General features: G+C 42.8%; 1 protein-coding gene across 1 annotated transcript; it reads right to left on the bottom strand.

The window, feature by feature from the left end:
* Positions 1-12,288: 12,288 nt before the first annotated feature.
* Neurod1 (neuronal differentiation 1) lies at positions 12,289-13,359 on the bottom strand. The gene has a single exon (XM_038337875.1). The coding sequence runs from the start codon at positions 13,357-13,359 to the stop codon at positions 12,289-12,291; it is 1,071 nt and encodes a 356-aa protein (XP_038193803.1).
* Positions 13,360-26,403: the final 13,044 nt, after the last annotated feature.

Here is a 26,403-nt window from a genome sequence, read left to right as displayed (position 1 = left end):
TCCCGTCCTCTTTTCCAAGATTTTCCCAGTGCATTCGTTGTACGGATGGTATCACAAATGTATCAATTGGGCGACCCCCCCCCCCGCCCTGATAGCCAGTCATTTATTCTCTGCATTTTGACCTGTTGTGTCTCGGTAATAGTGTCTATTTGTTACAAAAAGAGCTTTCTTTGATGAGAGGTGAGAGCTACACTTATACCTTGGTAAAACAATGAGTACTTAGAAAACAGTTAGAAATTGTACTGGTTTAGGAAGCTGGCCGTAGTAGGTTCTCTTCTGGAGTCTATGACCGTGCCAGACGTGGGTAGTTAGCTGAGCTTACAGCAACAGGTATGAATTTCCTCCTATTAAGCGGGTCTAAAGTACAATTAGACATCTGTTGGTTAATCCCCAGGATAAAAGTGCCATTATTGCGCCATTAGAGACATCTTGCCAGTCCAGTCATGGTTGTGACTCCTAAGCTTTACAGCGGGGCGGAACCACCAAATTCTCTCTCTCTCTCTCTCTCTCTCTCTCTCTCTCTCTCTCTCTCTCTCTCTCTCTCTCTCTCTCTCTCAGCAGCTATTGACACTCAAAGGTGAGGCTTCAGGTCAATGCAAGCTCCATTTCTTTAAAACTTGTGTCTCCAAAGTTTGTAGTATCCCCAGCAATAGGATCTTACCTTCATGATTTTCTGGCAGGCAGCCAAAGGCATTGGCCATAGCTCGGGTCTGAAATCTTTGTATGTCTCTTTTTCCACATTCTTCTATCATATTGCTACCTTAACTCTCGGTGAGCTAGTTTGCTTATTTATGCATCTATCTCCTGTTTAGAAAATAATGCTTTTAGGGTGGAGGAGATGGTTCAGTGGGTAAAAGCATTTGCTACATACACACTCCTGGTGACCTGGGTTTATAACCCCAGAACGAATGTAAAAACGTCAGGTACAGAAGCATGCACTCCTGTGGTGATATGAGAAGCTGAGTCCAGAGCATTGTACGGAAGCTTGGGGACCAACTAGACTTCAGTATGGAGTACAGCAGCAGAATGAAGAGAAACCATGCCTCAACAGGGTGGAAGTTGAAAACTGACTCCCAGAACTGTCCTCTGACGCATACACCCTGTACACTCTCTCTCTCTCTCTCTCTCTCTCTCTCTCTCTCTCTCTCTCTCTCTCTCTCTCTCTCTCACACACACACACACACACACACACACACATGCACGCATGCACACACTGCACACATGTAATAATAATACTAATGCTACTAATAATGATGTTTTAATATAACAAATGTTCAATCATTAGGTTGACTGTGCCGATAAATGAATTAAATTTAAAGTTTAAGTTCCACTTTAATTTATGATCTTACTAAACATACTCTGCCTCGTGAATAGGGATGACAGGAGGATTCGTGGCAGAAGCCAGTATTTATCTCTGCACATCAACATGCATTGGGAGGTCAGTTTGGGTCGTGTCCACCTCTCAGTTACTCCTGATGCTCTATGGGCCCATTGTCAAGGTATCATGGGGATTGTTTCCTTCTCATGCTGAGTGGACATTTTGTCAGAACGTTCCTGGCACTGTGGCTCCTGATGCCCACAAGGTAGAGAGCCATATGTCCCTACAACAAATGCCGAGAAAAATAGAACAACTCCTAGAATCCCACCACGTCAGAATGTCACATTTTCTCAGTGTGCCAAGTTCCCACTCTCCCCTCAGATTGAAACTGTTGCAAATGAATTGCTCAGCTCCATTCTGGGACACATCTCACAGTGATACCCAACGTCCCGGTGGGCGGTAACGGAGCAACAGAGCAAGGAAAGGCTGGATCTGCTTTGCATTCTCTCAAATGCTTTAAAAATCTCTCTAAGGTGGTTGTGACATTTGTAAAGTACAGCTTCCACTGAGCAGAGAATTTGAAGCTCCTCACAGCAACTGCTGACGAGGCTGCACTACAGAATCTCAAATTAGGTACAGCCAGGCACACAAGTAAGGCAGGCAGTTACAACCACAAACCTCCCTTCATTGGCTGTACTAAATGAAAAAAGAAAAAAAAATCTCCGTGTCCCTTCTCACTGTTGAAAACAGCTACTTGTTTCCCGGCTTGTTACCTAGGCAGCAGGGTTTGCGCTGAACGAGGTGGCTTTCGATCTTACTTGGTTAGCTCACCTCCTTTTGGATAGCTGCCAATATATTCAACCTAGACAACTGAAAGTGAACAAGTTTTAAAGTGAGATTGTAGTTCTCGCATAAAAGTATTTATCAAGTGGTCCAGAGTCAGAAGTTGCTGTGTCACCTGTGTTGATGATGCCATTAAGAAATAAGGGCTTTCTAATGTTCTACTTGGCTGTCCCCACAGGACTCCATACTGGCAGCTTCAAATTGTTTCCTAAGGTGCTGATATCAAATGCTCTCCATTGATGGGTCCAAGAACAAGAAATAAAGGGGAGAAAGGAAGGTTTTTCCTCGATCCAGCCCCCTTCCTTCTTCCTCCCATATTCTCTCTGAGACGAAAGTCTTTTTCAGACTGATATTGCCTGTCAGGTACTACAAATTAACATCAGGCAATAGAACTAGGCCCTGGGAGATGGGGAAACAAGTCTTTAGTTTTCATATGGGAAATGAAAGCTGCCCATATACAAAAAGAAATTGGAGATTTTCCTAGGTTGCTTTCTAGGCCTGTGGTAAAGATGATGATCAAGACCAACGCAAAGAGGAAAGGATACATTTGGCTCATATTTCCTGATCACAGTTCACCACTAAAGAAAGATAAGGCAGGAACTCGGGGAAGAAACCGGGAGGCAGGCACTGAAGCAGAGAACAAGGAGAAGTGATCTACTGACCAAGGAGAAGATCTCTTGCTCTTCTCATACCTCCCAGGACAACCTGCAAAGAGGTGGGATGACCCACACCCATCAGCAATCAACAAAATGTCTGAGGGGACAGACATGCCCACAGGCCAATCTAATGGAGGTAATTCCTCAATAGAGATTCTGTCTTCCCAGATGTGTCCAAGGTTGTCCAGTTGATAAAACTCATTACCAAAGAGACAGGCAACGACTGAGGGGACCCCTGCCAGTTCCCGGGGCTCTCTTTCCTGCAGGTTGCACATTTTCTACATTAGATATCAACCTCCAAGCATTTCGATTTAAAGCCAGGGCAATTTTTTATTTCTCATGATTCTGCAAGTTGGCTGAACCCAGCGGTGTGGCACTGCTCCATGGATTGTTAATTGAATACACCGGTACTTGGCTGGCTGCAAAACATTCCTGATGTACTCACATGCCTTGCTTTTCCAGTGGGGATGCTGGATTTTAGGAAGTCAGGCCTCCATCTCTTTCCATGTAACCCTTCGTTACTTGGGCGTTCATCCTGGGCTTTTAAAAATGAGTCATGAAGCAGGATGTAAAGTTAATTGTCTTTCCAATTCTAAGTCTGCCATGGAATTTTTGTTTTTGAGTGGCAGATAAATGCATAAAAATAGGGGGAAATATTAGGGCCCAACCCTCAGGCAAAGAACTACAGGCAACTGCTGAGAGAGAGAGAGAATTAGGCTCTCCCACAGACAAACCTCCTTATTGGTCATACAACACGAAATGGTCAGCCCTGAATCATATACACACAGACAACAATATGGGCTCAACAGGTTGTATTTACATATTGTACACACATGTGTATAAATAAGTAACAATAACAATCAAAGAAAAAGGGGGTTTTCAGCCAGGCATGGGGGTGGAGGTCTTGAAACCCTGCAATTACTATGAAGATAGACCAGGTAATCACAAGTTTGAGACCTGCCTAGGCTACAGAGAAAATTTAATGCCAGCTAGAGCAACTTAGTAAAAGTTTATCTCAAAATAGAATAAAAAGGAGTGGGGATAGAGTTCTCTGACAGAGCACAGGTCGGCAGGCTTGAAGCCCTGGCTTAACTGCTGGCCTTGCTTTTCCCCTTTATCAGAAGGCCTAGTGAAGTCTTTTTGACATTTCACCCACAAAATCTAATGTCTTTAGCCGTCAACAATGGGAAGGGGGAGAGTTAGGATTTGATTTGAGTTTAAATTTCTCCAGTGGCCTAAAACAATACTCAATAGTATAAGTACTGAGCAGGAAACTAGAAAGAACTGTAACGTGAAGAACCAAGTCCAGAAACAGAGATTTCAGCTGTGGCAGCACACATCCTTAATCCTGGCACTCAGGCGGCAGAGGCAAGGATGTCTCTGAGGTCAAGGCAAGCCTGGTTTCCAAAGCCGTGGGGCTCTCTGCAGAAACCACAGCCCTGAGAGTAACAATTCGTTTGAGGCAAGAAGGCTGTGAGCTTCAGCAACACTCAGTAGCCTGTTGGCTCAAACTTTGAGAGTCTGACACTGGGCAATTTATTTCAGAAATATATAATCAAAACACAATTTGGGGGAAAAAGTTTTCTGGTGATAATTAACTCAATTATGTGTGCACAATAAAGCTTAAGACATGACTACATCCAAAATCATTGTAAACTGCACATGCTATCTTCCACAATGATGAGTTCTCTAGCTCTAATGCATGTAAGGGTCTGGGGGAGGATCTGGTGTAGTCTTGTTCATACAGATAGCTCAAAGTCACCAGGTTATTACCCACCTTCATTCCCAGACTTGTAGGCAGAAAATAGGCGATACATCTCTCCACCTGAAGAGACAACCCTCCGTGTTTAACGTTCCTGTTTCCCCCAGTGATTCTCTGTGAGTACAAGAGCCTCCATGCCTCCTACAGAAAAAAAGTTCTAGGCCAACCAGGGCTACATAAGGAGACCCTGTCTCTAAAAACAACAAACAAAAACAAAACATGAATTCCAGATGTATAGAACAGCCACACTTTTAAGTGAATGTCAAGAAGAGCAGGAAGAGGAGGAGGAGGAGGAGGAGGAGGAGGAGGAGGAGGAGGAGGAGGAGGAGGAGGAGGAGGAGGAGGAGGAGGAGGAGGGGAAGAAATAGAAGGGTGGGGGAAGTGGAGGAGAGGTAGCGGTAGAGATGGTGAGGGCAGCTCACTGCCTTGTGTTCCGAGCAATAAGGACAACCACATCACCCAGTGCAGAGCTCTCCATAACTGCATCTCACATTCAGGCTTCAAGCTTAAAGTTGATAACTGAATAACGACCTTAAATAGCCCTGAAAAACACAGGCAGAACTTTGAAAAGCAATAGAATTTAAACTCATGAGGACCACAAGCTTTAAAAAAAAAAAAGGCCACAAAATTGTGTGTTAAATGAGTTTTTGTGGAACTATGTACATGTGACATTTCTGCAGAGGTTTTGTTTAGTAGAATCCCTGCTGTCACATGAATAAAAATTTTCATAAGAAGATTATGTAATAGCTGATATTTGATACTTTATATAAAATCTGGCATAGGGAATTTTTTAAGTCACCCTCCATTAAATAAAACTCTATGTTCAAGTTCATTCATGTAAATAAAACTCCCTACAACTTTTATATAATCCAGGTAATTACTAAATAGTTAGCCTTTGCCATCCTATTAAAAAATAAAACAGTACTAGCTAAAATATTCTGGTAGTGGCACACATGCGACTGGATGCTCACCGTGACATTTTCAAGATAATTATTAACTTTTCTATACTTAAGTATGCTTAGTACCAATTTGCAGAGACTTTAATTTTGTATTTTAGCTTCATAGGGCTATTATAGCAAAGTACCACAAATTGAGGATCTTAAACAATTGCAATGTGCCATTGTGCTGATGACCAATGTCTGAAATAAGGTACTAGTAGGATTGTTTCCTTCCTAGAGAATCAGAGGTAGTCTTCTAGTAATTAACATGGGTTCAATGTCCCCACAGTTCTCTAGATCATAAATTCAGGGCTCAAATCTCTGCCTTTACCTTTGCCTGCTGTTACTTCTGTGTGCTGTGTATCTGCATATTCTGACCTTTTACAAGGATGTTAATGATTGCCTCTGGAGCCTACCCCAATCAGGGTGACTTCATCTCAAGTTTCATCTTATACCCTAATCATCTGTGGGAAGATGGTATTTCCTCATATAATCTAGATAGGTATGTAGGTAAATAGACATAAATAAATAGGCAGACAGACAAAAAATGTAAAGATAAATGTACCATTAGTCCATTAGCAAAGCTTTCTCTGTTCAACAGTTTAGAGTCAGAGTACATTGAAGTAGATACCCTTTAACCATGTTCACATTCAAAATATGCATAGAAGCAACCTTGGCTTTATTCAGAAACTAGGAAAAAGAATGTTTTGAATGTCACTATTAAGAATTTATTATAAATTATATGTATCTGGAATTAATATTATTTGTTGTCATTTGTCATACAGGGTACCAATGGTCTTGTCAGTGTTAACAGTTCTTGCTGTCCCCATTCTGTTTCTACCTGTTATTTTGTTCATTGTTGGGTGTGAGCACTGCTTAGTCACGTACTCCACACCCACAGGAGATTATACTCCTACCGTTCCCTCCTCTGAGCAGACGAGCCCTACAGTTGTTAAGCACACCAGTGGAAAGTAATTAACAGCTCCCTTAAGTACTATGAAACCCATCCATTGACGTCACTATAACCTTAACTGACATCACCGAGAGAACACTACAGGAATAGCAGTGATGTGCTAAGTTTATCAACTGACCAATTTAAAGTACAAATTAAACTTTGGTATAATTTTATGCAGCCCTAAATATAGAATAATAGGAATGCCCAGAAGAGTGATAAATAGGAGAGAAAAGGATGGAATGAATTCAAGAGAATGCTGAATCTGTAAAAGGGAAAGCCTGGTCTGGAGACAGTCTATTGTACTTGAATCTTTTTACCCAAGTCCCCAATTACATCGAACCAAGTGGTGCAAGAATAAATGAATCAATCAATAAATAAATAAGAAAGAAAAGAGAACTGCTAGCTCAGGATGTCTGATTATCAATGGGGAGAGAAACTCGCACAGTCTAAGAGATTCGTTGCAATTGTTCTCTTGTATAGAATCAATGTTCGTGGGGATGAGACTCGCTTTTGGTAGATGCCGTTCTCAGTGGATTGATTTACAGCCTGTGATAATGGCAGCAAGGGAACAAATGAAGGCTCCAGATCTTGAAAAGTCTGCTGTCTGGACAACGAGACAGGTAGTTTGGACTAACCTCAAGAAGCAAATAAAGGAAGGCATGATATAACTGAGTACTCTGGGTACAATTGAAGGTGCTGGCTATACTAGATGAATGTCAAAAATGTTTGTTTGAGGAAGTACCTTTAAATGAGAATCTAAAAACAGAAAGTTTCAAACACAAATACCAGACATGGAAGTTTCCTGCTATTTTCCATCTGTAATTTATGACACAAGACAGTTATGATGATCCTAGGTACAAATGAACAAAAAGCACTGAACACTGACCTAGTGTGGGTGGCCATCTTCCTGATGAGTTATCCTTAATCAGGAAGTCTACATCAGGGTTGGCTTTGACTTTTACTACCAATGACAGTAATTTCTCAAATAGACTAGGTGAGTATACTTTACTCTTTTCTCAATATCATTTTCACTGAACCTATCCCTTTGGATTGTTCCAAACCTGGAGGCCTATAGAAACGGTTACTGTCAATATCCTTTTAAGTTGCAAACAGATCCCCAAATTAGTTGGGGCAAATAATGCAATAGTATGTATGTGGCCAAATCCACACTTAATGTATCTAAAGATTTAGTTCATCATTAGCATAACATTCTGCATTTCAAGGCATTGGTAAATTAACAGTTTATTCAGAACTCCCCAGGGACTGTGGCCTTGTCAATGCCACTAGCTTGGCTACACTGTTAATTCCATCAGAGCCATTTGAACCAAGTGTTAGTGTATGTGGGAGAGAGTGCATGAGTCAATTGCCAGCACAGAATTCTTCCTGACATGGGGAGGCATAGCATCTCAACTTCTGAGTGCAGTCAGTGCAGACTTCTAGCTGAGTGGTTCCTGACAATGGTGTCATCTGGAACAGAAGGCCTGGCCAGGAGCCAATGGTTACGCCACCAAACAAATCACTGCTCATCTGACTCCAGAGGGCCTCTTCGCAATGGCGACGTGAGTTCAGTCCTGGTGCCCAACAAGATGTTACATTGGCTCTTGGATTTTTTTCATGGATACTCGGACTGAAATTTTTATTGAACCATTTTCAGGAAATAGGAGGTGATGGATGCATAAAAAAAAAAAACAATGAAGAGGGTTTTAATGTAATTTCAAAAACAGCTCTGTTATTTTAATTTTCCATTTCCCATTAGAACAAAATCACTCTGTTTTTGAAACCTGGTTTTATTAATTGTTTAATAGATATTTTTCACTTTAAATTTCTCATATAATTATAGAACTAAAACAGCTTGGTTCAAACTGTTAGCTAATGATCCATATATCATTTTAGTAATTGCAATATTTAGGCATCTTGCAGAAGACGCATCAGTTTTATAGGGACTTATATAGACATTCAAATGGTGAAAACATACTGATGTTTTCATCAATAAATTATACTACTTAAAACTTTACTGCAATGTTATTTTCCTGCAATATATTATAAGCATAAAAATTAGTAAGCTAGCATGAAAATGTGATCTTCCATGAAAAGTCATAGGTAATTATCTTTTTAATGGCTAAAATAGATACAGAATATTATATAAAATCGAAATTGATATAAACGAAATCTAAATTTTATGGAGTCATCCTATTCAATTGGAATTATATACTAGTTAAACTATTTAACCAAACTTCATCTCCAACTCTGAAATAATCTTTCAACTGTAAATGCCAGCTTCTAGGAATAACTCCTCCAGGAGCTTTGACATTGAAAGATATAAGCATTTTTAATGGTGGGAACAGCAATTGCTCAAAAGGAACACAGACCTCAAATACTGAAACAAGCAGCACACAGTAAAACCGTAAGATTATTTTTTTTCCTGGATACAGTCAAGGCTGTCAGAATTCTTTCTTTCTCTTTCTGTTTTGACTGGTCTTCACCAAGCAAACTGTTTTCTTATCCACTCCACATAAGAACTCAGCAAATGTAAAAACTGTAAAAGCCTCTTTAAAATATGGTTAATAATTCATAAAAGAAATGAAGGAGATAATTTAAAATATGTCTTATGGTTTGAAGAGGCCTTCCAAATATTCATTAAACATTTAAGTAAGTAGATGTGCAGAAGATGTTTCTGACATTGGCGCTGGTTCGGTGGTATTTCTCTCATCAGATGGAAGTGCTGTGTGCTATGCAGAGTGCATGTAGTTCATTCATGCATAAACAATATCATTTTCATAAATTAAAACCTCCCCTGCAGAAGGAACATCTGTGCCTGCCTTTGAATAAAAGATGGTGGCATGAGAGCTGCTCCCTGACTGACTGAAAGAATCCCTATGCTTTAGAGTGAAATTATAAACACAAAACGAAAGACAAAAAGGATGAGAAGGAACCTTGGACCTTCGTTTCTACCTTTAGCGCAACCCAGAGTCTAGCTTTCTTTCCTTTCCGTTTTAAATGCCGAGGTTCTTAACGCTCTGCTCTGGGTTCTTCTGTTCACTATAGCAACAGTTTTTAGTTTACACGGAGATGTCTAATTTTAATTACAGGTGAAATTGAGCTGCTTAATAGATCAGATCAGACCTGAATGTTCACTTCATGGTTTCCTGTGCTGGCAGGCGGGAAGTATTCAAATATCAGCATTATGTCTCTCAAAGTCAGAATGGGAGAAGAAGCCAGGATAGGGGAAGCAACAGCTTGATTCTGAAAGAACCGCTCTGATTCACTTGGAAAGAGATTGCTGTATTTGGGATAAAGTTGGGACCAACGTAAATGTATTTCTGTGTGTGATGAAGGCTGATGGAAAACATGTGTAAATGATGTATGTTAAATTACACTCATTTTTTGAATGTTGCAATGTCCCTTACTGCTGCTGTCACAGCTTGATGCAACCCCATTGGCAGTGTTATTAAGATGGCTAATTGTTCCTGTCCATTAGATTACCCACATTTTTCTGGAGCAGCTTGCTAAACGAGGTCAGCTTTCTGGAACCCATAATTCACCAACAAGGAGATGAAAGGAACACGGTTGGGAAGGGAGGTAGGCATCCAGCGTGGCCTCCCAATGAGAGCAGGAACAATGGAGTTACTAAAGACAGTAATCAGAGAACCACAGTAGAGCCAGGGTATAACTGCCAAAATGTTATTCCCTAGGAATCCAGACTGCCAGTCATTTCTCATGGGAAGGGAAATGACAGACATTTTTTTAAGTTGACTTACCAATGGAAAGATGTTAAGTCGTGGTGTGTGTGTGTGTGTGTGTGTGTGTGTGTGTGTGTGTGTTTATGAAATCAAAATTCAAAATAATAGGGCTGCAAAGGAGACTGGGGAGCAATATATCTTCCTGAAACAGAATACAAATAGTATATTCTTATGTACAAAAAAATCACTAACACTTGTGTGGAAAAATTATTGAACTCATCTTAAGACACTTATAGAGCAATTATAAACTGCCACATTTTCTAGGAATCTTTTAATTAATTAATTTCCCTACAATATCAGATATTTTTTGAAATTATAGCACTGTTTTGAAAGAAAACTATTTAGTTCAGGAAAATTTACAGGTACTAGAACCCTAAGAAAATATGCAAATTGTTTGTTTTAAAAGCGTAAACAAATTAAACTAAAGGATTTGTGTGTTTCTGGCTAATAACTAAGTAAATCCACCTTAAAAATAAAAGAAACAATAATTTTAGCAAATAGTAACAAACACATGGGGAAAAAAAAGAGTCTACCCAAAGCTAAAGAAATGTAAAGAAAAAGCACAGTTGTTTGTCCAGTTTCTTATGCAGCCCAGTATTCCAAAGAGTGAAACAGTAACTAGATCTATGACCTGTGAAGAAGCCATGACTCCCTAAGCAAGGTGACTTTTCCAACCAGTGCTGAGCATTTTTAACTCAGTAAATGCAGAAGCCGATCCTCCTGGGTACAACTGCATCCTTTAAAAACCACTTTGGGGAGAAACAAGACAATTGTTTGGATTTTCAAGACTATTTTTATTGCAACTGCATGAGTGTTCTCTAAATTGTGCATTACACCATAATACACAGGATTACAAACAAGATTACAGTACAGGTCAGTTCCGGTAGTACCAGCATCACACTGCAGACAGCACTTACTCTGGACTGCATTTTCACATGCGATAGCTATTGTTCTAATCAGGGATTCAATGATTTGAGGTTTATTTACGCTACTGTACTAACTGACTACATAGGTATAAATCCAACAGTAACAACCTGAATGAATTTAGGCTCAGATTTATTACATGAATAGATGACAAACCCCACCATTTGTTGGACTATGTATAAAATCATGCATTTATATTTTCTGGAAACATCAATAGCTTCAGACACTCCGTAAAATCATGGAATTCAAAGAAAAGACTAAAATGAACAAGTGCAAATTGTATGTGATAGTCAAGCAGCTTTTGATTTAAAGGAGTGTGTGTTGGCATTTATTTATAATATGTATATACAAGCTTGTGCAAGTCATGAATTGATATGTTTTGATAGGAATGTATCTTTTGTATCTTCTTGAGTGTTATGGATCTGGTTTCTATTTTAAGGAGAAGGGACGACTTTAAAGTGAAATGGATTGCTCAAATTGTGCAATTTGTTTTGTGTTTTTTACAATTAGAGAAGAAAGAAGTGCTAAGGCAACGCAATAACTTTCTAAGCACTTTTCTGCTGGTTTAAATTAGTTAAATTATTTTGTATAAATTAGATATAATTCTACTTTTCTGATATGTATAAAAATTGATGAAGCTGCATGGTTTTAAAATAGGAAATCCACATTATAAAAAGTCATTAAAAATTCTGTACAAAATCACAACAAAATAATTCAGCATGGGAAAGGTAACAAGTAGTAAAATGCTGGTTGAAAAATATATATTTATATATATTTTAATTGGCCCATTACTAGTTTAAAAATTGCATAGATCCTAATTATTGCTTGTGATTTTTTTTATCCCGATCAGATAATTAATATGATCTGAATACAGCTACACGAAATTCGTGGTACACATTTCCTTTTTTACTTTACTGTATTGTTATTATTTTTAAAATAGAAGAGCTATAGAAAACAATACACAAGGTGAACAGGAACTTTGATTCCCTGTCTCTTCCAAAGGCAGTAACGACAATAAATACATATATCACTTGAAGCTTCGAGTATTTGCCCTTTGCAGCAATCATAGCAAAAGGGCTGCCTTCTGTAAACACGACAGTCACTGTAAGCACAGTGGGTTCGTTTCCCGGGCGTGGTGAAACTGACGTGCCTCTAATCGTGAAAGATGGCATTGAGCTGGGCACTCATGACTCGGTCATGATGCGAATGGCTATCAAAAGACATAATATTGTCTATGGGGATCTCGCAGCGAGGGGCAGCGGCACCGGAGAAGATTGATCCGTGGCTTTGGGGCCCTGCCAGGGTCGCTGCAGGGTAGTGCATGGTAAAGGCATAATTTTTTTCAAACTCGGCGGATGGTTCGTGTTTGAAAGAGAAGTTGCCATTGATGCTGAGCGGTGGGCTAAGGGGTCCGTCAAAGGAAGGACTGGTGCAATCAGTCAGGGGGCTCTCAAAGAAGGGCTCCAGAGCAGCGCTGTAGGCGTGTGGCGGCGGCTTGACATGGAAGACGTGGGAGCTGTCCATGGTGCCATAGGGAGGGCTTGGTAGCCCAGGGGACTGGTAGGAGTACGGGTGCACCGGGAAGGAAGCGCTGGCAGTGGGCAGATGCGGGGGCATGTCCGGGTTCTGCTCGGGCAGGAAAGTCCGGGGGTTGAGCTGCAGGCAGCCAGCGACCAGGTTGGTGGTAGGCTGGGACAAACCTTTGCAGAGCGTTTGAACGAAGGAGACCAGGTCAGGGCTTTTGCCTGAGCGCAAGATCTCTGACAGAGCCCAAATGTAGTTTTTGGCTAAGCGCAGAGTCTCGATCTTGGACAGCTTCTGGGTCTTGGAGTAGCAGGGTACCACTTTGCGCAGGTTGTCCAGTGCTGCGTTCAGTCCGTGCATGCGGTTCCGCTCACGGGCGTTGGCCTTCATGCGCCTTAATTTAAAACGCTCTAGGCGCGCCTTGGTCATCTTTTTCTTTTTGGGTCCCCGTCTCTTGGGCTTTTGATCATCCTCCTCCTCTTCTTCCTCCTCCTCTTCCTCCAGGTCCTCATCTTCATCCTCCTCCTCTCCTCCATTTCTCAGAGAGTCTTCCTCCGCATTCATGGCTTCGAGCTCGTCCTCCTTCTTGTCTGCCTCGTGTTCCTCGTCCTGAGAACTGAGACACTCGTCTGTCCAGCTTGGGGGACCTTGGGGCTGAGACTCGCCCATCAGCCCGTTCTCGCTGTATGATTTGGTCATATTTCCACTTCCTGTATTCAACAGGGAGGGAGGCAAACAGAAAGAAAAAGAAAGAAGGAAAATGCAAAAAACCTACTAAATTTAAAAGTTAGATAAGCCTTCAACTCCCTATCCCTAATCCTGCAGAAATGCAAACGATTAGAAACACACAAGAGTCCCCTGCAAAATAGATGCCTCTAGGAAAAGTTGAACGCAGCACTTCATGCTGGCATGTTTGTGCCTCGCTGCTGCGTAGTATAGACAGTGCTGGGGCTGTCAGGGATGGCTGTGGGTACGTTTCCTAGTGATCAGCTTAAGTGCCTGCAGGGCGATTCGATGCCTGATCAGATGCCTGTGTGAAAACAAGTGCTGTATGCATGTTTTTCTGCAAGTGTCCCAAGTCACTCCCAACACACACACACACACACACACACACACACACACAAATGACTAGTTTGGAAAGGAAACATTCAGACCCCATCTCTGTTCTGGTTTCTCGGTACTTAGAGGTTTAAATAAATAGAAGAACCATTACGTAATTTACTAACACTGACCGGGATTTGTAAGAAGATTATCCAGAAGGGAGATTGGAGGCCAATGCAGGAGCAAAAATAGTTTCTATCAAATTATGCTCCTATCGACGACACATTTGGCCACAGAAGTGGGCACATGTCCTCCGTCTTTCCCTTGCCTTTCTTTCCTCTCCTCACACCCCCTGCTAAATTCCCACCTTGTACAAAAGCTCTGGCTCCCAGGCGAGGCTCTCCCACGCGCCGGGGATCAGGTGCCGAAGGCTCCTCTCTAATAAACAGCCCATTGAAAGGGCCGCCTGCTCTTTATTGGGGCTTTTCAAAGTTCGCCTCAAACCTCCCTTTAAAAGATTGAGTAATTACAATGGTCAGCGATTGGCAATGGTGAAGGTGCCGCTTCTAATAAGGACTGGAAAAAGCCTTTAGTAAAACAATTGAATGTCTGGCCCCAGCAGAGGCTGTGGGGACTTGGCCGCCTCTGGAGCAGTAACAGGTAGCAGAAGAAGTCCTCTTTCCTACCGCTCTCTTTCCCCACATTTGAGCTAAACTACCTCAGAGTCGGATCAGTTTCCCAGGCTGTGTGTACTCCATGCCCCTGGCATAAATAGTTTCAAATTCACAGTGCACCTAAATATCTGCACACAAAACAAAACTCTGGGGAGCAGGCAATTCTTTCCTCACCGGAATAAGTGAGAACGTGAAGTGGTTGTTTGTTTTAGGGACTTTCAAATAATCGCTTACAAATAATTACAGTTCCCCCCACAAACATCCTAAAAGCTCCTATACTATTAAAAATTAAATTTAATTAGAAAGCCTGCAGGGGGTACTTGAGTGCAGGGACTCATTATGTGCGAGAACTTGTGGGCAATTACGGGGAGGGACACTGATCTCAATACACGAACGGTCAGCTCCACGAATGTGCGCATGCAAAGTACCAAGGTACAGTTCATCAATTAATGCTTTTATTCTCGAGAGAGGAAAGAATAGGAATCGTAATTACCTGTTGTTAGAAGGTCCTGAGCAGTGGCGATCTCATAACCCTGGAGCCTCGGGACACCGTGCCTTCTACGTGGGCGAATTCCTCGTGTCCCGGTGGCGCGGGCGCTAGGGTTATATAGCCTTGTTGCTGATGCTGAGCGCGGGCGGGGCCGCGAGCTGAGCAACGAGCAGGTCTCTGCGCCCCACAATCGCGCACGCGTCCGGGCTGAGCGCGTCCCGCCCCCACTCACCCCTCCCCAGAACTCCCCTCCCGCCCCCTTCTACCACCACTCCCCTCACCCCCACAGTACCTCCGCCCCTGCTCCTTCCTCCCCGGCATGCGCCATATGGTCTTCCCGGTCCAGCCAAGAGCCGGGAACCACGTGACCTGCCTATTTGTATGCCGCGGAGCGCTCCATTCCGGCCCCTTTGTGGCCAGAAGAAAGTGGCCCATCTGTCGCCAGTTAGAGACTCCGTGGACCTGTTTTTACCCGCAGGAGAGATTAACCCTTTGTGGCGGCAGAAGGCAGAGGACGTAGAGGAGGGGTTTGCTGGAGGCGAGCGGGAAAGGTTTAAATGACTATGCTAGGTCGTAGTCTGAAGCCTGCCTTAGCGCGGGAAGGGAGACAGGTGAACCAGGCACAATCAGGGAGACGGAGGTGCGCTGAAGAACCCTCCTCTTGACACTGGTCTGTGCAGCTTGATGCTCTGTCCTCTCGGAGAGGCCCATCTCTTGGCTTCTATCCCTTGGCAGCCGATTTGCTTATTGGCACCAAAGGGTGGCTGGCTTCTAATCTCCATCACCCCTCAAGGCAATCGTATATTTCATATAAAAATGACCTCATCCGGAAACGTAGCTTTGACTAGTTCTCACCCTTCCTGACTAGATCACCCTCTCCCACCTGCCACTGAACTCCCAAAATGCGACCCTTCGTATTCTGGTCTTCACGGGCTCCTATTCCCTAAGACAGTTTTCCAATCTGACCCTTAGAATTCTGTGCCTAAAGCTAGGTTTTGCCCGCTACCCTTGGTTCCATCGTTCTTCAGAAGCTTCTGTAGCAAAACATGACCTCACCTAGCCTGTCTAGGGAATGCTGAGATCCAACAACCCTTGTGGCCCCAATTTGGTATTTTATTCCTGACACAGACCTTAATCTCAACCTCAGTCCTTCTTCTAGCCCATGGTGCTCAATCTCCTGAGTCCTCGGGCAGAAAACTCTTAAAGAGAGATTGCAAAGGCACTTAATTTAAGTCCTCTTGAAAGTGTTAGCCCATCTTTGTTTGGAGGGGTCTCCAAGTCTCCAAGTCCCTGATTTGACCAGGCCTCTCTATCTTTTGAGTCAAGCAAAGCCTATTCTGGAAGTAAGGTCTTTATCTATTCTTAAATAAAGATTCTCTTTTGTCTCCTTCTGAACAAGGCATGTTCCAGAAGAATACCCCTCCACACCTCCGTGCAATGCAGGGAGAGGAGGAGGAATGGTTGGCTCCTTTCTCTTCCAGCTCCTCTTCTAAGTAAGCCTTCATTAAGTTCTTGCCCTCCTCAACCCCTTAGCAATGATCGCATGCTACTTGAATTGCTTAAGTAAAGGCAATTGTCCTCGAGTTTGCAAACAGCATCAGGGTTGAAGGACTGGAGTCGGGTAGGTATGGGAAGCAGGAGGGGGAAAGGGTTTTAAGGAGATTCTGAGCACATAGAGGTATTGGATATAGTCTTCCAGACCCAGAAAAGCAAGGCATTGTGGGAGTTCTTTGGTGGCCCCAAATTTGGCACCAATAGTTCTGGGGTTCCTGAGCAGAACTGACTGGAGTTTTGCTTTTTCTTTGTTCTGTCAAATGTCAAAGAGCAGAACGAACAAGAAGCAGTGTCCTTGATTTTACTCTGAGGGCTGCTGGGTTTAAACCACGGAGACCTCAGGATGCTAGGTCCCTGCTAAACCCCAGTCTATGCACAGTGAAGATCACTGGATTCTGGCTGTCACCTCTCCGTTTTGGAGGAAGCTACAGAAGAGTTGTTGGGGCAGGATAGAAGAGATGGCTCAAAGATTTGGAAAGGTTAAGTTACATCTAGGTAGTCCTAGGACCTGAAGAAAGGTCTTTCATTGAGCTTCCCAGCTTGCTGCCCGGTGATGTGGCCCTGAAACAAACCATGTCTGAGTCACAAACACCAAGGCACCCTGCAAGTGTCTGCTGAGCTCTCTGGAGGCAGCGACTGCCTAATAAGAATGGCAGTTAAATTTTTTGGTGTGTGTGTGTGTGTGTGTGTGTGTGTGTGTGTGTGTGTGTGTGTGTGTATTCGGGACGCGGGACAAGACCGTGGGGCCTCCTGAACTGCACCCAGCTGGATGCGCGGTGGAGTTCACACTAGGGACCACGTCCCTGGCCCCTGTGCGCTACTGAATTTGCTGGCATGGTGGCGAGGCGGGTAGCCGCACTCCCCCAGCTCTGGCCCCACCGGCGCCCTAGGCAGCCGGGCGGCACGCGAGCTGCACGCGTAAGCAACAAAAGCCGCTTTTCATGACTCAATGCCCTCGAGCAATGCCCTAAATCTGCCACCCCGCCGGGTCCTAGTCCCCAGCGCGGCAATGGACCCGCGTCCAGGCCGTTACAGCCGCAGCCCTGGGAGCCCGCGGGGAAGCAGAGGCTTGGGGAGGGATGGGAGAGGGCAGAAGGGACCGAGGAGTGGAGTGTGGCCTGTCCTTGAGGCGGGAGCACATTCACAGAGCTAAAATAAAGAGCTGGGTCGCGGCTGGCAGCGTCCCGGGTGGTGACCTGTTTTTCTCAGAAACAGATGCTTGCGTTCCATGAAAGGACCCAGTGTGTCCATGGCTGCCTCACCGACTCAGAGTCTCCTGAGCCTCTCCCTACAGGGCCCTGGGGTCAGGTGGTCTGACCTGAGCACGTTCCATTCGCAGGAGGCCATTGGTACCCAACACAAGGAGTACTTGGAGAGCTTAGGGCGCAATGGGTCGTTAGGACCAGCCGCTGAAAAGTAAAGACCCCTTTAGGCCCGGTAGTTGCAAGGCCCATAGAAGGTCAGAGGATGCTGGTTAGGATCAGACCTTTATGGTGACTCCGGCTTAGCTCCTCAGCCTCTCCAAGTTGGACTCCAAGGTCCTGGCCAGAAGCTGAAGTTGCCTGGACTCGACAGGCAGGCGACAGGAGAGAGCCAGGAGCAAGAGAGACGCTATTAAAATGCCTCACTATCGCCTGGAGCGCAAAACCCGTTCTCCCCAAATCTCCAGGGCTTGCGGCATAATCTTAATTAAGATAATTGATTCATATTGCACCTGCGAGAACGGGAAAAAATTGATTCCAACCCCCAACTCCACAAATTGCTTAGAGCTATTGGATGGAGGACGACGAGGCTGTGATTTGGGAAGTGATTTAATGCAGGGTTTCCCCAGCTCGGCCTGCCTGGGCCCTTTTATTTATTATTTACGTTCTCTAGATCCCGCTGGGGCTTTCGTGGGCCCCCTCCTGGCGCCGAGAGACCTCAAGAGAATACACCTCAGCCTCACTGTCAGAATTAAGGGGCTTCCTTTAAATCCATCCAGCACTCGGAATCAACAACATAAAAATAAACGCCTCCAGCGCACCTTGGCAGACGCCGCTCTCAGGCACGTTTGTTATCGGAAAGCCTGCGTGTGCAAATGTGTTAATGTGCGGTTGTGGTTGAGTGTTCGAGCGTGAACCTGAGTGTGAACGCATGAGCACGGGTGGGATATTATAATCGTGGATAAATGATTACGTGCGTGGTTGTCGACGTGTATTCGAACATTTGAGGGCATAGATGTGTGTTTCAGTGCTGCGTATGTTGCGAGGGGTGGCTATGTACTCAAGGGCTTCCCTTCTCAGGAAGTGAAGAACGAAAGGCTTCTGGTTCAAAGTGGTCCTCAAGCACCCAGTATTTACCAGTCTTTGCCATACGGAAAAGAAAAAGGGGGTAGCAAAATCCCTAGTAGATGGGTATAGATTCAGAAGTTAAGAGCCGGCGAGGCACACCGGCTGCCCTTAACAAAGGCTGCCACCTCAGGCTGGAAAAAGAGCTGGGCAGGGATTGAAGAAAAAACAGAAGGCTGGCCAGTCAGACTTTGAGCATAGGCAGCGATAGGGAAATGGCTTCCTGGCAGTATCAGCACCGTGGACAACTCCCACCTAGTGGCTCCTGACACCGGCTTTCAGATTTACTGAGAACTCCCCTGGATGTCTTCTGAGTTTTTTCCCAATAGCTTTCTTGTGCTAAATCATTGGTCACCTTTTGTCCGAGAGCCTTGCACGGTTGCATCTAGTTAACGACCTTAATAGAGTAAGTTTCCTGGAAACCGAGAAACCCTGATGTGGAGCAGGGAGAGAGTAAACAAATTCCAGCCAATGTGTCGGAAACAAAGACAGAAATTGAATAATTTCCCAAAAAGGCCAGTATTCTAACATTTGCACCTAATTGCCACGGGACTTTTCTGAAGATAATAAAATGCCTCTAAAATGGGTTTGATTCTATTTTACTGAGAACGTAAATGCTTCTTTATCAAAATTTTCAAATCAACTCTCAGGTTATTTTATACCATAAATGACTTATGTTAGTGGGGGAAATGATATTATTTCCTCAGATTTGATAAATCACAAAGATTTAAATACTGCATTGGTACACATGGCTACTCTAGAATATGTTGGAAAAAAATCTAGTGCTGAGATTCTGGGAAGACTAAGCACCTTCAACAAAAACCCAAGTGTTTGCTAAATGTGTATCATACTCCCCGTTCGGTTGATCAAGGCAATGGAAATAAAAGAGAAGCCTGACCTCATTGGAAGCAAATTGTGTTCTAATCAGAACATATATTTATTGATGTTATTTCCAAATATGATTAGCAAATAAAATCCTCATCGGCTGTTGAGACAGCATTGTTGTTTAAAGGCATAATTATTTTAGGTTCAAGAATTCACCCCTAGAGTTTCACCTTCTTTAAATAAAATGTTTTCTCTCTTTTCTCAAAAGATGTATTTCCACTTGAATTAAATATTGATAATTTGACCTTTTGTGTCTTTAACTCATCAAAGTGGGGAAATTCCAAATGTAGATCTTGGAGTTTGGCCCTGGTGGGTCTTTCCACTTGAATAGACACTGAGATTAAAGGAGTCCAACTTCCTCTTTCACTGCTCTCTCCTTGCACTAATTGCTTATGCAAAAATGCAGATTTGTATTAATTAGTAACTCCACTGATTAGTTCTGTGGTATTTTCACATAATAAATCATGCTGCAGACATGAATTTTGGCACATCACCCAACGGTGGCTCTGGCTGTAATGCAGATTTTATATTAAAATTAAATCTCTGACTGAATCTACCTTTCGGATGCAGGTACCATGAGAAGCCACCTGCTGGGAGCACCTGCCATGGGAAGTTATTTTTACCCGGTGACAAGCCACTATGGGGCCCCAATAGAACAATCTGATTACAAGGTTAGGCTGTAATAATAAACAAATAGTTAAAGGCAGGAGCACAAAATGGCTCCACTTTAGTCATCTGGCAGACAACATTATTATAGCAGAGACTCTAATTGTACTAGCACTTGCTTTTAAAGATAACTTCACAAACCATCAGTCAACACCTCTGTTTTCATCCCAAGAGCATATGAGTCCTCTGTGAGAGGAACTGAGGTTCTAGGCTTTTCTCATGACAACTCACAGCCCTTAGCTTATCTTCACCTCAAATAGGCAGACCAGTTCTGAAAAATTAGACCATCACAGCCCTGGGAGGGATCTGTATGCCAAAGTCCATCCCAGAGAGAGCTGGTCACCACTACCATCCTAGCACAGAGTACTGTGAGGGCAGGCACTCATGGTTGTCCCCCCCCCCCCCCATGAAGCAAACTATCCTCCCTGAGTTGGTTGCTCTGAGCTTCTATGCACTTCCTGCCCTTCCTCCTGAAAACAATTTAATTTGACAAGGCAGCTCCTAACAGTGCTGCCCGGACTGTGAATGAGACCCAGGTGTCTCCTGTGCTGCCCACCTGCCACATGCCCTTGTTTTCTTGCCTCTGGTAACACTTTCCCCAGGACCTTTAGGGTGCTCTCATCACCCCCCTGTGCTTTCTGCTCCCTGGCTTTCTAAACCTACTGTCTGTTGCAAGGAAGCCACAAACCATGCATCTTAAGTGGTTGAGAGAGAGGGAGAGGAGAAGTGTGTAGTGTTTAATCTGGTGCCCCTATCTGGAGTCATGGACTATAAAAAGTAATAAATATTTAAGATTGACCTTCAAACATTAATAAGAACATTAGGGAGCTACTCTCTGCATGGGGGCCAGGCCTCATTCTCTGTTCCCATAGCACTGTGCAGTTACTGTCTACTCTCAAGACTTGTACTTGGGCTGTTGCCACGTGGCTGGTGTGAAAATGAGTAGTCTCCGAGTAGGTCCTCTCTTAGCCATCTTTCCTGATCCTTTCAGGTGCTATGTGGATAAAGGAGCAAATTTGTGTGTGTGTGTGTGTGTGTGTATGTGTGTGTGTGTGTGTGTGTGTGTGTGTGTTAGGGACTCTTGGTTCTTAGGACTTTCCATATACAAAACTGATAACTTATGGTGGAGAAATTATCCTATATTTCCATGTTATCTTAGTGTTGTAGTATAATAACTACACAGAGAGCCAGGACTGGTGTGGCTTTGGTTAGAACACTTGGTTTCAGTTTTTCATTTTGCTTTGTGTTTTGTCTATCACTGTTCAGAAGCTGTTTCTTCTCCAGGTTTCTCACTCAGTGTTTTATTCTATGAGAAGACGGCATGACCAAGGCAATTTAGAAAGTGTTTAATTGGAATCTTGCTTACAGTCCAGGAGGGTGATTCCATGACCATCATGGTAGGGAGCATGGCAACAGGCAGGCATGTTGCTGTAGCAATAGCTAAGAGTTTACATCCTGATCGGAGATATGAGGTGGGGCTGCTGGGGGATCAAGAAGGAAAGGGAGAAATACTGGGCTTGCTGTGAACTTTTGAGACCTCAAAGCCTACTCTTAGTGGCATAACTGCTCCATCAAGGCCACGCCTCCTAATCCTTCCTCAATGGTCTCCCAATTCCACCAACTCAGGACCAACATTCACACATACAAACCTGTGGGGGCCATTCTCATTCAAACTACAACACTAAGTAACAAACACTTTTAGTGAATCTCTTTGAGTGCTACCATATGGCAACACTGTATTCTGAGGTGTATGGTAGAGGAAGAAGAGTGGAGTATAGGCTTGAAGTTTTTGAACCTTTCTATGCAACGAGAAGGATTTAATAGAGTTCATTCACAAGTGAGTCTTTACCTACCAATTAACAAACTCCACCAGGAAATAAGAGCAGAAGATAAAAATACCTGGCATAGATAAGTGTAGAAAGACCATTTAGGAAGAGGGGTCTTATGAAAGGAGAAAGGGGCTGGGCATTGTCCTGGGGGAAGGTCTTCCAGTTAGTCAAAAGACAGCATGTAAAGTCCTAACTCGATGTTAGCAAGAAAATCATCCTTAGTAGCAACAGGAAGTAGCAGAATGACAGGAAGAAGTGAGGCAGTCAGGGAGGAGGCAAAGTCCAGAACCTGTTTTCCAGAGAAGAGCTTTGATTGGTGAATACGGCATGATGGAGACTTGGGCACGATTCATATATTTAGAAAGATTGCTCTAGCTGGAGTGCATCACACTGGTTATTGCAATCTAGCAACAAATTGTGGTGTAGAGGAGGTCACAAAGCAGAGCACATAGCTCAGAACATGCAGAAAGATAACACTAAATGACAGCCAGTTTTATGGACAGTATCCAAATGGGTATACAGTAACGTAATTATTTCAATCTTGAATGGATATTATTTGTCTACTAGAAATTGTATACTAAATCAATAATTCAGTCCTGATGTGACCACTTTGCAAAGCATCAAGCATAACAACCACCAAAGGTGTGATTCTTATGACAGCTGAGGAAAACCCAGTTTAGTCCACTTCAGTGACATGCTCTGCACCTCCTACATACTCAGTACAGATGTGAACCTCAAGCCCAAATCAGCTCCATCCCAAACAGGTGTCCTTCAGCTACTACACTGTAATGGAACAGAGTCTAAATGAGATTACTTACAAATTATGCTTTGTAAAACCATTCTTCAGGTTTGTTTCTAGGAGCTAAGTTGAAGTTGGATGGTTTTAGTCAATCTGAAAATAGAGAGTTGTGATATCATTTGCTGTGTCTGTAGGTAGCTTTGTAGAAATGGTAACTAAAACTTTAGGCAGTTGTGTCTTCCCAGGTATCATTGCCATTTAATTTGATTGATTTATCAGTTATGAATATGATGCAGATAAGTCACTGTATATCTTTGCATTAACCTTTCTCATTAAAAGCTCATTGTGTCCAACTTTACTGAAGTTGGTTCTCTTAAACATATTCAAATTATTTTGGCTCCAATTGTATCTGGTTTAGAACATTTTTTTTTCAAGTAGCATAGATGGCCAACACAAAACTACCTCAACTGTTTTTCTGGAGATTTTTGTCTCATATGTCTTTGTTTGGACTTTATTTTTAACCTAAGTTGTCTTTTGTTCAAATATTGTAGTTTCTGAGTTTATGTTTTTATGGGTCTTGTGTTTGTGTGTCTGCATGTGTATGTGTTTTTCAAGCTTTCTTTTACTATTTATTTTCATTTACTTTGTTTTATTCTGTTTTTTTTATTGGACTATTGTTTTCCAGAGAGGGAGTGAGGGAGGAAGGGAGGAAAGAAGAAAGGGAGGGAAGGAGAGAGAGAGAGAGAGAAAGAGAGAAAGAGAGAGAGAGAGGGTAGGTAGGCAGGATCTGGAAGGAGACAAGATAAATTATGATCAGAATATAGTATATGAAAATATTTTCAATAGAAAAAGAAAATTAAAAATTAAAGCCTTTTAATGTATCTTTTTTCAGAAAAAAATACATCTTGTTTAATTATAACCCAGCATGTGTTTCTAGAAAGTTTCATTGCCTAAAGACTGACAAAGGAAGGTGTTTTCAACTGAAATAGGGAGACGATAAAAGGAATCGTGTTTTGCACCTCTTTATCAGTATCATTAATTAATTTGCTGCTGGTCTTAGATTCGAAAATGCAGTTTTCAGTTGTCAAAGAGACATGTATTTCAATATGGGTACTTAGCAAACCACATGTATCAAACTCACAATGCTAAAATGCAAAAGAAGAAGGCTTATGTTTCCTTTCCTGGAGATAATAAGTTTGAGTTTTATGGAAATTGTCTTGTAAAAGCTGTTTGTCAGGCTGGGTGATATTTTAGCAGGTAAAGTGCCCGATGTCTAAGCTTGAGGATTTGATCTCTACCCTTGCCATGTGTGCAGCTTTGGACAAGTTACTTCCTCATCAGTACAATGGCAGTAATAGCTCAGTTCCACAGAATCCATATAAAAAGTCATTTGTCAACCCAAAGTGAGGGAGATGGAGGTGGACAAATGCCCAGAGCTCATGGGTCAGTCTAGCCTAGCTTAGCCTATTTATTGAGTCCCAAGCCAATGGGAAACCTGTCTCGAAAAAAAAACCCAAAAAACAAACAAACAAACAAAAAAAATCCACTGTCATCACTATCACCAAAGCACAAGGTAGACCTTGCTTGAGAAGAGCAGTCAAGGTGGTTGTCCTTGGTCTTCTACATACACTCATACATACGCTTGCACACACACACACACACACACACACACACACACACACACAAGTTATCTTTCACAAAAAGCCCATTGATTGTGACCTGCAGGTCACAATGTTGATCGTCAGTATTCCTTACTGCACACATATACTTATTTTAGTGCACACATTATGACAGCCCATATACTAGGTTTATTGTCTGTTATATAGTATTATTTATTTTTATAGTTGTTACTGTCGGTATATAGACAAGGAAAAAGCCTGTCCAAAGCTGCACATCTAGGAAAGGAAGGGTAGAGCTTTCTAAAAATCTTGTGATGTGGGTGCTGGAGAGATGGTTGCTCTTCTAGAATGCCAAGTTAAGCTAGAATCAAAGTTGAAAGCATGTGAGGAGATACTGCTCTGGCCGTTGGTCATTTCTTGACAGCTTTTCCCACCCCTCATAGAAATGCTATCTTCAAATTTTAGCTATGAAAGTAGCCATTTAAAACACAGAACACGGGGCTGGAGAGATGGCTCAAAGGTTAAGAGCACTGCCTGCTCTTCCAAAGGTCCTGAGTTCAATTCCCAGCAACCACATGGTGGCTTACAACCATCTGTAATGGGGTTTGGTGCCCCCTTCTGGCCTGAAGGCATACACACAGACAGAATATTGTATACATAATAATAATAAATAAATAAATATTTTTTTAAAAAAAAACACAGAACACAGACTGCATCTCTGCATTTCCCTGCCACATTGCATCAGTGCATGGCCAGAGGACAAAGTTTTGGGCCAATGACGTATGAACGAGGTCCATGAAAGCAATGTGTGGATCTTGTCAATAAAATGGACTAATGTGCCCATCCTTTTGCCTTTTCCATTTGTACCCACTGAAGTGTAAACAGTCACCAACTGTTGTGTCTGCACCGTGGTAACAAGAGGCCAGGAACTGGCCCACTACTGAGCACCAAGCATCATTCCTGTCTACTTATATAAAAGGTTTTTCAGTTGCATCAGAGATGCATTTCTCTTATAATCGTGTTTATTCTTTATCACTTTGGACCAGTCTCAAGCAGCTGAATCTATCTGTTAACAGATATGGGCAGCAATCTCTTTCAAGTAACGTTAGAAACATGTATTCCCTTTTCTGCTTTCTGTAGAGATGAGAGTTGCCTGCTGGAGAATGTCCACAGATTGCTGCAAGCTCCGTCAAATGATTTATTTTTAAATGGGATTGCTAGTTCACATGATCGCTAGCTAAGCAAATCAGCAACACATCCATGAACTCAGTATTCAGTTACTACTCCAACAAATGTTTTTCTTTTTTTCTTTTTCTTCGTCTCTTTATCTCAGCGAGGGAGAAAATCAGATCAGCTTGCTGTGAACTATTCTATTTCAGATGCACCAATCCTTCCGCTGTGTGGGGCAGCTTAGCCTTGAAACTTTAGTCACACCATCACTGCACAGGTCAGCACAGTTGTCCACTGTGCCGCTGGCCTTGTATGCATAGATGGGGAATTTAGGTAGCAGCAGCCCAACTGTATCAAAAATGTCCACGGTTGCCGGTGGGTGGGAAGTAAAGCCAAGTACAATTTAGATCCTGACATCTCAGTGTAGGACTCATCCTGTGACTATGGTAAGCAGATGTTCCTTCAACGTAAAAGGCATTTTGTTTTACTAGCTCCTTCCTAAGGACTGGGGGACTGGGCAGTTTTCACTCAAAACCTACTGAACTGTGTTCTTTAAATGTAAGGCGAGAGCAAGGTAATTAAAGTGATTGTTCTTACGAACATTTGTCTAACTTAGCTTTGGATTTTTGATGTTATTGTTTGTTTAGCTGGGCTTTTTGTTGGTTTTATGATGAGAAAAAGCAGTTTGGACAAATTACCTGAACTATGAAAGCCCTGACATTCCTCATCATTTGAACAAGCAAGTTCTA

The sequence above is a fragment of the Arvicola amphibius genome, chromosome 7 (assembly GCF_903992535.2).
Source record: "Arvicola amphibius chromosome 7, mArvAmp1.2, whole genome shotgun sequence".
NCBI classification, from domain to species: domain Eukaryota; kingdom Metazoa; phylum Chordata; class Mammalia; order Rodentia; family Cricetidae; genus Arvicola; species Arvicola amphibius.
The sequence above is the reverse complement of the archived record's forward strand: the minus strand, read 5'-3'. Positions and strand labels throughout refer to the sequence as shown.